Consider the following 13,671-nt stretch of genomic DNA (forward strand, 5'->3'; position numbering starts at 1 on the left):
CCTCTTAAACCTCCCCAAACTGAGGCAACAACTAGGGACCAAGTACAGAAGACCATGGAGGACATTCTCACTCAAACCACAACTTGCCATTACAGAGTGGCAGGACGCGCAGAAGTTGGCACTGAGACCTTTGCTGTGGTTGTATTGACTAGAGCTACTAAGGACCTGCAATGGGCTAGTGAGGCAGCTCAAAATGCAGCACTCGTCCAGCAAGCAAGAAGCTCTAGCATCAATCCCTGACACCTAAGTTAAAATAAAATAAAATAAAATGGACAGAAAAAGAGAAAAGGTGTTTGAGATTTCTGTAGACAAATGTTCTCACTACATGCATGCATATGAATCAATGCAAATGTTAGCTCAGTTGCTCATCAATTTAGAATTTAATTTTAAAGGTTTTGACTTGAGTTTAAGTGTGTATGTGTCTCTGTCCTGGTGTTCACAGAGGCCAGAGGAGGGTCTCAGATGCCCTGAAGCTAGAGATAGAGGCAACTGTGAGCTGGAAACCAAACTCGGGCCCTCTACAAGAGCACTGGCACTCTTAACTACTGAGACTTCTCTTGACCTGAAAATTAATGCTTGTTTCTTCTCTTTCTTAAAAAAAACAAACAAACAAACAAAAAAAAAAAACAAAGAAAAAAAAAGAAACAAAGACAGAGTCACACTGTATAGGAGACCCCAGTCTGTCCTCCAACTCAGGATACTCCTGCCTCAGACTCTCAAGTTCTAGAATTGCATACTACCACACCCATCTTTAATTGATTAATTTTGAAACAAAGTAATAAAAATAAATATAAACAATTAACAAAGAAAAAAAAAAGACAGAGTGTAAAGTCAGGCATGTGGCTATAATTCCAGTACTCAGGAGATAGACACAAGAACCTGAGCTCCAGTCCAACCTGGAATACACAATGAGGCCCTACCTCAAAACACAAAAACAAAACACTCACTAGGAAATGTGCAAAATGTGGCCAAAGGACACAGAAAAGTTGCTACAATGATCGACTGCAGAAAGGGTGATAGCCCACTGAAGGTCTCAAAATCGAAAGCATACTCTGGGATGATTACTATTACATTAATTAATTAATTACATTAATTACTTAGCCAGAATGTGTGCTCTGGATGTGGTGTATTAGCTACTGAGCCAGAAGGTGTGTTCTTGGTATGGTGTATTAGTTACATAGGGTGACTGTGCTGGGCATAGTGCATTGGTTACCTAGCCCCTGGACATTAGTCAGGGTTCTCTAGAGTCGCAGAACTTATGGAATGTCTCTCTATATTGAGGGAATTTATTGTGATGACTTACAGTCTGTAGTCCAACACCCCAACAATAGTCAGCTGTGTATGGGAAGTCCAAGAATCTAGTCAGTCTCGCAAGGCTAGTTGTTTGAGCTGGTCTTCTGTAGAAGTAGGTTCCAACAATGTGCTGGCAAGTACATGCAAGCAGGTGAAGAAGAGTGATTCCTTCTTCCAGTGTCCTTATGTAGGTCTCCAGCAGAAGGTGTGGCCCAGATTAAAGGTGTGTGCCACCATGCCTGGATCTGGGCTTTGTCCCAGGCTGGCCTCGAACTCAGAGATGTCCTTGCCTTAGTTTCCTAGGTTTAAAGGCAAATACTCCCTTGCCTGGGCCTAAGCTTTTCATGGCCGCTATGCCTCAAAATCTCCATGCCAACATCCAGGTCAGAAACTTGTGTCTTCCTGACTCAAGACCTGGATCACAGGTAAGGTGAGCCCTCCAATTCTGGATTGTAGTTCACTCCAGATATAGTCAAGTTGACAACCAGGAATAGCCATTACACGTGGTGTATTAGTTATTTACACAGAAGGTATACTCTCGGATGGTATATTAATTGCACACACAGGAGGCATCCTCTGGGCATGGTGTTAGTTACTGTCTTAGGTTTCCATTGCTGGGAAGAGACATCATAACCAAGGTAACTCTTATAAAGGACAACATTTAACTGGGGTTAGCTTACAGGTTCAGAGGTTCAGTCCATTATCATCAAGGTGGGAGCATGGCAGCGTCCATGCAGATGTGGGGCTGGAGGAGTTGAAAGTTCTACATCTTGATCCAAAGGCAGACAGAAGACCGGCTCATACCTGGCTAGGAGGAGGGTCTCAAAGCCCACCCTCACAGTGACACACTTCCTCCAACAAGACCACACCTACTCCAACAAGGCCATACCTCCTAAGAGTGCCATTCTCTGGGCCAAGAAACTACCAGTTACTCAGCCAGAAGGTGTGTACTGAGTATGATCTGTGCTGGGCAGGGTGCATTGGTTACCTAGCCAGAAGCTATGTTCTGCACATCCGATACTAGTTACTGTGGTGGTCTGAATGAAAATGACCCCCACAGACATGGCATTATTGGAGGTGTGGCTTTGTTGGAATAGGTGAGGCCTTGTTTGGAGGAAGTGTGTGTCACTGCAGGGTGGTCTTTGAGGTTTCAGAAGCTCAAGCCAAGCCTAGTGGCTCCTTCTCTTTTCCTGTTACCTGCCAATCCAGATGTAGAAGCCTCAGCTCCTTCTGCCATGTCTGCCTGCATGCCACCTTGCTTACTACCATGATGATAATAGACTGACTAAGTCAGCCCCAGTTTTTTTTTCCTTTATAAGAACTGCTGTGGTCATGGCATCTGTTCACAGCAATAAAACCCTAAACAGTTACTCACACAGAAGGTGTGCTCTGGGCATGACGCATCAGCTACTTACTCAGGAGGTATGGGCTAGGCATGGTGTATCAGTAACTTAGACAGGACATGTACTCTGGGCATGGTCTATTGGTTGCTTTGTAATGTTACTGTGGCAAAATATCTGACAAAAACACCTAAGAAGGAAGGGTTTATTTTTACTCCCAGGCTGTTCATCATAGCAAGGGAACTGTGACTAGGTAGCATGTAGTTGGAAAACAGAGAGAGACAAAAGCTAATTCTCAGCCTGATTTCTGACATCTCCTGTGTATGGAAGAAACCATCGACAATTTGGATGGGTCTTACCATGTCAATCAACCTAATCTAGAAACTCTTTCACCAACATACCTGGAGGTTTGTTTCCACAGTGATTTTTAATCACTGCATTGAATCAAGTTGACAACATCAATCATCAAACAGGTTAGACTTAACAAGTGATGAGAAAAATGAGCACTGTTTCAAAAGTTCATTTAACAGAATAATCACACTTCACATTATTCAAAACCATCATTCAAGCACAATTCATTTACAGAATTACAAGAAGCCAGGAAATCACCATTCTGTTCTACACCAAACATAAAAGATCACTTGATCCACAACATTTTTCTAGCACCAAGAACCAGCCTGGAGTTTCCTCAGTTTCCCAAGCAGTATAAGTGACGTAAAAACCTACTCTATCCGCACCTAAAGAGATGGCTCCACTGGAAAGCATGTGTACTGACTGCTCTTGCAGTCAGTTCCCAGCACTCATATCAGGTGGCTCACAACTGCCTACAACTTTAATTCTGGGATCTGACCTTCTTGGCACCTGCAGGAACACACACTCACATGCACAGACCTGCAGGTATACACATAATTGAAAATAATAAAAATAACCTTTAAAACCTACCTAATCTAGACATTAGTCATCAGCGAAATATAAATCAAAATAACCCTGAGACTCCATCTTACACCCATCAGAATTGCTAAGATCAAAAACTGACGAAGATGTGGAGCAAGGGGAACATTCCTTTGTTGCTGATAGGAGTACAAACTTGTACAACCACTTTGAAAATCATTTCAGTGGTTTCTCAGAAAACTGGGAAGTTTTATCCCAAGACTCACCTATACCACTCCTGGTATATACCCAAAAGATGTTCCACTATACCACAGGAACATTTGCTCATCTATGTTCCTAGCAGCTTTATTTGTAATAGGTAGATGCTGGAAATAACCTAGATGTCCCTCAACTAAAGAATGAATAAAGAAAATGTGGTACATCTACACAATGGAATTGTAATTCAGCTATTAAAAAACAAAGACATGGACTGGAGAGATGGCTCAGCAGGTAAGACCACTGCTCTTCCAAAGGTCCTAAGTTCAAATCCCAGCAACGACATGGTGGCTCACAACCACCTGTAATGAGATCTGACGCCCTCTTCTGGTGCCTCTGAATATTTAAAATAATAAATAAATCTTTGGGCCAGAGCAAGCAGAGGTCCTAAAAAAGTCAATTCCCAACAACTAGATGAAAACTCACAACTATCTGTACAGCTACAGTGGTGTACGCATATACATAAAATAAATAAATAAATCTTTTTAAAAAAAATCTGCAGGGATAAAAATGGAGTAGAGACCAAGGGAACAGCCAACCAATGATTGTCCCAACTTGAGACCCCATCCTATGTGAGAAAACCAAACCCTGACACTATTAATGATACTCTGCTTTGGTTTCAGACGGGAACCTAGCACTGTCCCCTGAGTGGATGCATGGAGAAGCAGATGGAAACACATGCGAAGACCACAGCCAAATATCAGCTGGAGCTCAGGGAGTCTTAGTTTTGAGCAAGATCACCACAAGAAGACCAGCAGAATCACATGGGAGCTCACAGAAGAGCAGGGGCTCTTCGTCTGTTCCCGGCTATTGGATCCCTTTCCTCTACCTGGACTGAATGGTTGGGCCTCACTGGGATAGGATGTGCCTAGTCCGCTGAGACTAGCTGTCCCAGGGTGGAGTGGTACCCAAGACTCCAGGTCCTCTGAGGGATTTCTAAGGGTGGGGCTTCGAAGAGAGGGGTGGGGCTGTGATAAAGATGTAAAGTGAATTAAAAAAAAAAAGTATTGAAAAAAAGAAGAAAAAGAGCTGGGCAGTGGCGGCACACGCTTTTAATCCCAGCACTTGGGAGGCAGAGGCAGGCAGATTTCTGAGTTCGAGGCCAGCCTGGTCTACAGAGTGAGTTCCAGGACAGCCAGAGCTACACAGAGAAACCCTGTCTCAAAAACAAAAACAAAAACAAAAACAAGACCGGGCGGTGGCGGCGCATGCCTTTAATCCCAGCACTTGGGAGGCAGAGGCAGGCAGATTTCTGAGTTCCAGTTCAGCCTGGTCTACAGAGTGAGTTCCAGGACAGCCAGGGCTACACAGAAAAACCCTGTCTTGAAAAACCAAAAACCAAAACAAAACAAAATAAAAAAGAAAAAGAAACTAAGCCAGAATGTCAGAAAAACTTACTGAGAAAATCTGTATTACTGAGTTTAGTTTCTCAGGAAACGTGCCAAGCTGATTTAATTTTTTTCCATTTATAAAAGACAAAATTATTTCCGACTGAGATCACGTGCTTTTCACTAAAAATGGAAATGTATAATTGCCTGGGATGACAAGCCCTGAGACAGAGTCTGAGAACAGTTTCATGGACACTCAAGCCTGCTCTGCCACATCCTTACCATTAGGCCATTTTTCGAGATAAACTTGGGGACTCATTTGCCTTAATTTGCCAAAACCCTCAGAACACATTATTCTGAGTGAGTTCACAGCCATCTGAATGTCGCTGGCTAATCAGATGCATTAATTTTAATTTTATGGGTGTGAGGATTTGTTGGCATGTATTATGGGCACCATGAGTATGTGGTACCCAGAAGAAGCCAGAAGAGCGTGCTGGATCCCTGGAGCTAGAGTTACAGCCAGTTGTGAGCCTCCATGTGGGTGCTGGGAATTGAACCTGGGGCCTCTGCAAGAGCAGCCAGACAGTTAACTGCAGAGCATCTCTCCAGCCTCAATTCTGACTATTTTTATTTTTTATTTTTGTTTGGTTTTGGGGGGTGGGAGTTATTTGCTTGTTTGTTTCCAGACAAGGTTTCTTTCCACAGCCCTGGTTGTCCTGGAACTCGATTTGTAGACCAGACTGGCCTCAAACTCATAGTAAGCCACCTACCTCTCCCTCCTGAGAGCTGGTATTAAAGACATGATTCTTTATAATCCAGGTCTTTTGAAGCTCTACTTTTCTCATTTGTTGTGATTAAACAGACAGGAATATGTAAGAATGGTCCATTATTAACCAAAATGAAAATGATGGCACAAGTAAATTGTCCATAAATGCCCCATGAATTGTTTCAAACTTACTTGGTAGCTTACCCAAACTATTAATATAAATTATGCCATCTTTTGTGAGAATAGCATGCTAATAATATGGTTTAACAATACAGATATGCTGAGATAAATCTAATAGCTTAGATTAAAAAAAAAGAAATTGACCCAGGCTGGGCTTGAACTCCCTGTGTAGCCAAAAAATGACTCTGAGATCCTAATTCTCCTGACTCTACCTCCTAAGTGCTGGGGTTACAGGTATACTCGCCATATGTGGTTTTATGTTGTATCAGGGATACAACCCAGGGATTGTGCATGCTAGACAAACACTCTACAAAATGAGACACATCACCAGGTCTAATTAGCCAGTTTTGTGCAAATATCATATTGTGAACTTCTAAAACTTCTCTGTATGTAAGAGTACAGTCTCTGTGTAGCCCTGGCTGTCCTGGAACTCACTCTGTAGACCAGGCTGGCTTTGAACTCAGAGATACACCTGCCTCTGCCTCCCAAGTGCTAGGATTAAAGGCGTGAGCCACCACCGCCCAGCATGCTTAATATTCTTAAAGAGAATCAGAGGTCTGAACCCAGCACCCATGTTGAGCAGCTCACACCACCTTTAACTACAATTCCAGAGGAAACTATTATCTTCTTTGGGCCTCCCTGGCATCCATTCATCTATAACCCCACACACATATACACATAATTAAAAATAATAAAAATAAATATTCCTAAAAGCATAGCATAAATAATAACATAGACATTAATCATTACCAAATATTTTCTCGCACTGGGTATAGTAATACATACCTCTAATCACACCACATGGGAGGCAGAGGCAGGCCGAGCTCTGAGGTCTGACCTAGCATAGTCTATATAGTAAGTCCTAGGCTAGCCAGAGCCGCATGGTGTGACAGTCTCAAGAAATTTTTTTTTCTTTTTTTCAGCACATGGTGGTACTGCTAGATGTACACAGTTTGCATTTTACACCAGCTATCACCAAGGCATGGGATTAATTCACCATGTTAAAGCCTTACTGTAAAAGGCACAAGGCAATAGGAACTTTCTAGATGGATTGTGATTTTCCACCCACTTTGGACAGAGTCTCACTTTGTAGACTAGTCTGACTTTGAATTTGGAGTAGAATTCCTGCTCACCTCATGAGCCACCACTGACTTCTACTGCAATCTTATGGAACCTTCATTAATATTTAGTCTGTCAACCCCCAAACATCACTCTCTGACCATGACTATGTTTAATAAAATAGTTGACAATAAACATGCTTTCTTTTTCTTTTCTCTCCTTTTCCTTTCTTTTTCTTTTTTTTTTTTTTTTTTTTTTTTTTTTTTTTTTTTTTTTTGTTTGTTTGTTTTGTTCTGTTTTTTGAGACAAGGTTTCTTTGTGTAGCTGTGGCTGTCCTAGAACTTGTTCTAGAAAGCAGGCGGGGCTTGAACTCACAGAGATCCTCCGGCCTCTGCCTCCCAAAACCCTAGGAATAAAGGTATGCCCTACCATTGCCCGCCTAAAGATGAAGATTCTAATTCTATATGCATTATCTGTTTCTCTGGTTTGAAAGTTTGTTAATACTGTTTTGGGTTATTGAAGAATATTTCCATCTACACAGAGCTCAGCTGAAATACATGTTTTGTGAAAATGGGTTAAGGATATGACTCTTACTGCATAAAAGCTGTACTCTTACAAATGATTAGTGTGCTCTTTGTAATTAAACACGCAGAAGCTATGCAGTGCATTGGTTACAGGACGACAGTAAAGATTTTCTGGAGAATTGCTAACAGCCAGAGGAGCTCGGGTGTGCATTTACTCAGGTTCCCTCAAATGTTCCTGCTGATTTGCTCTTCCATACACTGCACTGTTGTGAAAGCAATATCTGCTTTCTAGGACAAGCTCGGCTTCCCTACAGCTCCAAATACACATTAAGTATTTTGTCTTTGAAAACTAGATCAGAAATTGTTGTGGTGGTGGTGGTGGTTGTGGTTGTGTGCTGTGCTAGGTGCCTCACAAGAACTCCCCCACACCTCTTTCACCAATTCAGAGTTTAAGTGATAAAATATTGAAAGCAGAATATTGCCAATATGGTCGCAATGCCTAGCCCCTTTACTAGAATAGCTTTAATTTGATTCACGATTTTATCCTTTCCAAACACCTTTTTTTCCACATAAACTCTGGCTGGTTGTGTGGCATGAGCTTCTAAACACAGTTATTTGGGAGTTCAAAGTCATGGTTGGCTACACAGAGTTGGTAGCCAACATGCTTATGTAAGACCCCATTTTTTTGTTGTTGTTGTTTTGTTTTTTGAGACAGGGTTTCTCTGTATAGCCCTGGCTGTCCTGGAACTCACTCTGTAGACCAGGCTGGCCTTGAACTCAGATATCTCTGCTTCCCAAGTGCTGGGATTAAAGGCGTGCGCCGCCACTGCCCAGCAAGACCCCATCTTAAAGTACACACATACTTTAAGAAGTTGAGGGACATTAGCCAGGCATGGTAATTCACACCTGTAGTTCCACTCTCTAGAGGTAACACACACACACACACACACACACACACACACACACATATATAAATGTAAAACGAGGGCTGCACATGTAACCTGAGTTAACCAACAGTTTCAGCACATGCTTGTCAACCTTTAACAGCTGAGAGATGGAATAAAGTCTGAAGCCATTTCAGCCACATAAGAACTTCAGCACAGTTCAAAGCCAGACTCTTCCTCAAAAGCAAGTGAATGACCAATAGAAACATCTCTTCTGTCTCTGCCTTGTAAGGCACAGAACACAAAGTAAGGCAGCCAGGATAGCCCATGCAGCCTATGCCCATTGTGGACAAGAGATATGCAGATGTGAAGGCAGGGGGTGGTGTCTTAGAAGGGGTGTCTTTGCTTTCACATGTCAGAGTTCCAAGTGGGCTTGGGAAAGCAAATTCTGGAAGCCAGAAGACTCGGTGTAAGCCTGGCCCCTCTAAAGACCAGGAGTCCAGATTCTGAGCTAGAATCTCCTGTCCTAGCAGTCTGACTAAAACCCATCCTATCAAGTTTAAACAAACACATGAGCACAAATCTCTATTTAAAACAAAAACAAAAACTTTATTTGAGAATAATATATAAGATTGCAAACCAAAGCTGGACAGTGGTGGCACATGCCTGAATCCCAGCACTTGGGAGGCAGAGGCAGGCAGATTTCTGTAGGCCAGCCTGGTCTACAGAGTGAGTTCCAGGTCAGCCAGGGCTACAGAGAAACCCTGTCTCAAAACAAAACAAAGCAAAAAGATTGCAAACCAAAAAAGCACACAGGCAAGGGTTATTAGTCCAAAGAATAGAATGTTTGGTTTAGTTGTTTGGTTTAGTTTTGCTCTGATAATTTAGAATTTACTTTTGAAAAAGAAGTTGAGGGACATTAGCCAGGCATGGTAATTCACACCTGCAGTTCCACTCTAGAGGTAACAGAAACAAGATCAAAGCCAGCTCTGGGCCTTACAGGGGAGGTGGGGTGGGGGGGAACAGTACTAAGTGCTCTATTTCCGTTTTGAACATTTTAACACAAATTAATGCTAATGAGTTCATTATCCTACCTTGGGGATTGAGTTAAAGTTTTATTGGCGTGTACAAACACTAACATTCCTTATTAAACTTATCCTACACCACCTAAAAGGTGGGTAGTTAAAACTAGTTAATTTTCTCCCTTGCATTCTAAAACTCAGTAGCTTGCATTAATTAGCCCTCATACAATAACAGAGAATGACCTTTAACACAGCTAGGGTGGCTTTCTTCACAGTTAAGACAAAAGTGCATTTGATTTTCTGGTTAAAAAAAAAAAAAGAAGAATCATAAGAAGAGATAAAGGGTGTTTGAGTCCACAATATTTTCTAGTGGAAATAATTCAATAAACTTTCAACCAAGTTCTGAAAATCATTCAAAACCCACTTGCATTTTATAATTGATATATTTTATAAATGGAATTTATTTATAAAGTGGAAAGAAAGAAGTTACCCCATCTAAAAAAAAAAATCTTAAACTATTTCAACTCCAAGAACAAAAACAAAACAACCTGAAAATTAAGAGATTATCAGCACTGCTTGGAACTAGTCATTTCCAACAAATTTCATCGATTTTCTTGACAAACTGAGAACCTGGCAAACCAGGAGTGCTAGCTTCTACTTAGGCAAAGTTAAAGTCATAGCTAACAGTTCCAGTGACACTTGTCGAATCAAAATGGTCTCACCTCTAAGGCAGGCAGGCTGTTTTCTTTGGTCCACTCGGTGAGAAAGTTCTAGAATCGGCTGAAATACTTCCTCCTTCTCCCTTCAGTTGGGCATGATGAGACTTAACTAAAGTCATCCTGTATGAAGAATTTTCACACCCACAACACGCCAAGCAGTACCTCGCCTTGGCTGGCAGGCAAGACAGCATAACTGCAAGATTTCAGGCTTGGACTAAACATTTAACAACTGTATGGCATCCACTCCTCACCTACATACACATAATCAACACAGAGAAGTCATCAAGTCTCTAGCTGGGGAGGTTCATCTGAATCACTTTCTTCCAGGTACAACATGCCTGGCATCTCAGGCATCTCCGGCATCTTGGGCGTCTGGGTGTATCGGCTAGTGCAAACTGGCAGCTTCCGCAGAGAATCGCTCTTCTGGCAAGCGGCCTGCTGCTGAGAGGGGCTAGAGGTCTTGGCATCTTCTTGCAACTTCCAGGTCACCAGCTGCATACAGGCTCTGGCATCCTCGATGGAGCTGTGTCCACCGCTGTGTGTCTGGATCATCTGGCTGAGGTACTGAGAGATGAGGCCCCGCAAGGAGCGCTTGTAGGGGAGGCCTCGGTGGTGCGGGAAGAGCACGGAAGTGTCCACCACAGTGCCGTGGATGAACTTCAAAGCCAGCAGGTCACTCTCAAGGCTGTGTCCAATGAGGATGGTTTCAGTGCTGAACAGGCTAAGGAGCACAGCCTGGACATCACACAGTCTAACTTTGGTGTTCACCAGGTCTGCCTCTGTCACTCCGGAAAACATGGTGTTGTAGTCCACGATCTCATGGTCCGGCTTGACGAAGGTGTCGTAAATCACGTGTAAATCAGTGTCCACCACTGTGACGCGGGTGAGCTCCAGGCCGTGTGTGGTGTAGGACATCTCACAGTCCAGGGCGTAGATTCCCGCATGCGCTTCCCAGTCCTTCTTCGGGAAGGTCTTGGCAAAGCCATGCAAGTTGTCCTTCCTGCCGTCCTGCACGTGTTGCTTGGCCACCTTGCAGCCTGTGGCTTCCAAGGGCGCGTAGCAGCACGAGTAACGCACCTGCCAGCCTCCCTGCACGGGGATGGAGAGGACACGCCCCCAGTGGTACACGCAGGGCTCCGAGTAGAGGCAGCGGCCCGAGGCTGACACGAGGTACTGGGTGCCACAGCGGCAGCAGGCCCTGTGTGTCGGGCTCAGCAGCTGCTCTCCTGTGAAGAGCATTGCTGACCCAGGCTTCCCCGGATGCGCGAACGGAAAGCCATGCTCCTTCCGCTGCTCCTCAGTGAGCAGATAGCCCTTCAGGCGGCTGTACAGGGTGGCCTTGCTGAGACCCGGGATGGCGCTGGGAACCAGGCCCCTGAGCTTCTTCAGCGTGTGCAGGGCGACATTCAGGTACTTGTTCTTGCTGGGACTCTGGTCGTAGATCACTTTCTCCTCTGACTGCGCCTTCTCGATGGCCTCCAGATGTGAAGAGGAGAACTTAAGGCACACCTCGGTGAACAAGCCCAAGTAGTGCTGACGCAAGGCAACAGGGATCTTGTCCTTAAATTCCTTGGTGAGGATGGGCTTCTTCGCTCCAGAAAAAGTATTGCTGTAGATAGCTTGCTGTGGAGTGACTATGTTGAAGTGTGGCGGCTGACCTGTGGCTCTGCCGCTGCTGAAGGTCCTCTTGGCAGCCACAGTGGTGTTGGCCAGGCTGGGGCTAGCCATATGGATGACCCTCTTCTTCTCTTGAGCTGAGGCTGAGGATGACGAAGACGACGACGACGAGGAGGAGGGGGAAGACCACGAGGAGGAAGACGTGGTGGATGTCGTCAATGTCTCAGAGCAGAGCATCTTCCTCCAGGCCAGCTGGGGTCGCCAGTGTTGTAGCTCCGAAGGTGCAGCAAGGCAGCCGTGGTGCGCCCCAGGGCCAGGCCTCAGGGAAGGCACCTGGACCACGATGAGCTGGTGGGTCCCGCAACAAGTTGGAGGACACTGGTAGTAAGACAGCAGGAAGTTCCCGACTGGATGAACCAGGACTCTCCTGGCCTCGGGATGCCCTGGTGGGAACCAACCTCGCCCTGTAGCTTTCAGGCTCATGCTGCCCTTGAGACACAGCTCTAGTGTGAGCAATTCGCCTACCAGGGTGAGTGTGGAGGCGGAGGCGTCGCGGCAGCCCTTAAATACAGGGCGGTGGGCGGAACTCCCTCACTACTCTAAACCGATCCTATCCAATCACATTGGATCTACTATCCTTTAGACAGCTTCCGGACTACTGGGTTCCTCCTACCAGGAAGTGTAGCGATTGAATCCTTGGAATTCCTGATTCCACTTGTCCTCATGTTTGTTTGGTTTTTATTTTATGTCTTTATTAATTTCTTTTGAGACGTTCATACGCTGGATTTCAATCCTAACCATCACCCCCTAATTCCTTCTAGAAGTATCTCCCTTCCATGGATATGGATAGAGCACTTTGTTTCTTCATCTTATTTTAAACCCACAGAGTCCAATTTCAGCAGCCCATATACTCTCTTGAGTATGTAACCATCCCCTGGGTTATGATTATATTTTGGGTGGGTGGCGATATTTTTATGTTTCTTTCCTTCTGTTCCCCCTTTCTCTGACTCTCCTCTCTCCACCTCCCATTTTCCTTCCTCTTTCCCCCCTCCTCTCCCTCCCTCCCCGTCCATCCTTCCCCTCTCTTCCATTTCTGAGACAGCCTTGGTACACGAACCTAGAACGCTTGAGCTCTTGCCTCAGCCTCCTGGGGTAAGGCCATGAGCAAATAGATTTGAAGTTCCAGGCTTTGACCTTGGCAGGTCAGGCTGTTGCCCGAGTGACCCAGCAGTCTTACAACCACTTGAAAGCACACAGAAAGAAAACTAAGGCTGCAAGACTTCACCCACTTTACCCAGGGTCAGTCACACAGCATTCCTGGCCAGGTGAGCTGATACCCATTTCCAGGGATTCTGCAGCTCTTGGGCTACCAACAGCACTCGCACAATTACCGAGTAATAAATGAGAAGTAAAATAGTATAAATATTTAAACTATTCATAAACCTGAAGACTTTGCCTCAAATGAGAAATACGTAAATTGCACTTTCATTAATTTCAAAATAACAAACCAGCTAGAAGCTAGCAGTGACAGTTTACTTAGGATACACTTGAACTTGTTCTGAAACCTCTGCATTGAATCTTTTGTGCATGTAAATGTTGCTGTGTGGTTGTAGATAATTTACCCAGACTCAGTGTTTTTATTCAAAAATTGGGTTTTTTGAAAGGATAGATGATGCGTACCATAGGTTAAACACACTGTGAGGGTTAATGTAGTCAACTAGACTGGATCTATCTATAATCCTAGGAGTCAAGCCTCCAGGTGAATTTTGTAAGTGATTAGAGTAACTACTTAG

General features: G+C 44.2%; 1 protein-coding gene across 1 annotated transcript; it reads right to left on the reverse strand.

Moving 5' to 3' along the window:
- Nucleotides 1–10,444: 10,444 nt before the first annotated feature.
- On the reverse strand, nt 10,445–12,419 carry LOC116094019 (RNA exonuclease 1 homolog). The gene has a single exon (XM_031376006.1). The coding sequence runs from the start codon at nt 12,359–12,361 to the stop codon at nt 10,544–10,546; it is 1,818 nt and encodes a 605-aa protein (XP_031231866.1). The 5' UTR covers nt 12,362–12,419; the 3' UTR covers nt 10,445–10,543.
- Nucleotides 12,420–13,671: the final 1,252 nt, after the last annotated feature.

This window comes from Mastomys coucha, unplaced genomic scaffold (assembly GCF_008632895.1).
Source record: "Mastomys coucha isolate ucsf_1 unplaced genomic scaffold, UCSF_Mcou_1 pScaffold16, whole genome shotgun sequence".
NCBI lineage: Eukaryota > Metazoa > Chordata > Mammalia > Rodentia > Muridae > Mastomys > Mastomys coucha.

Excerpts from the sequence above, each read along its gene's own strand:
- LOC116094019 (XM_031376006.1), bottom strand. The coding sequence starts at position 12,361 with ATGAGCCTGAAAGCTACAGGGCGAGGTTGGTTCCCACCAGGGCATCCC.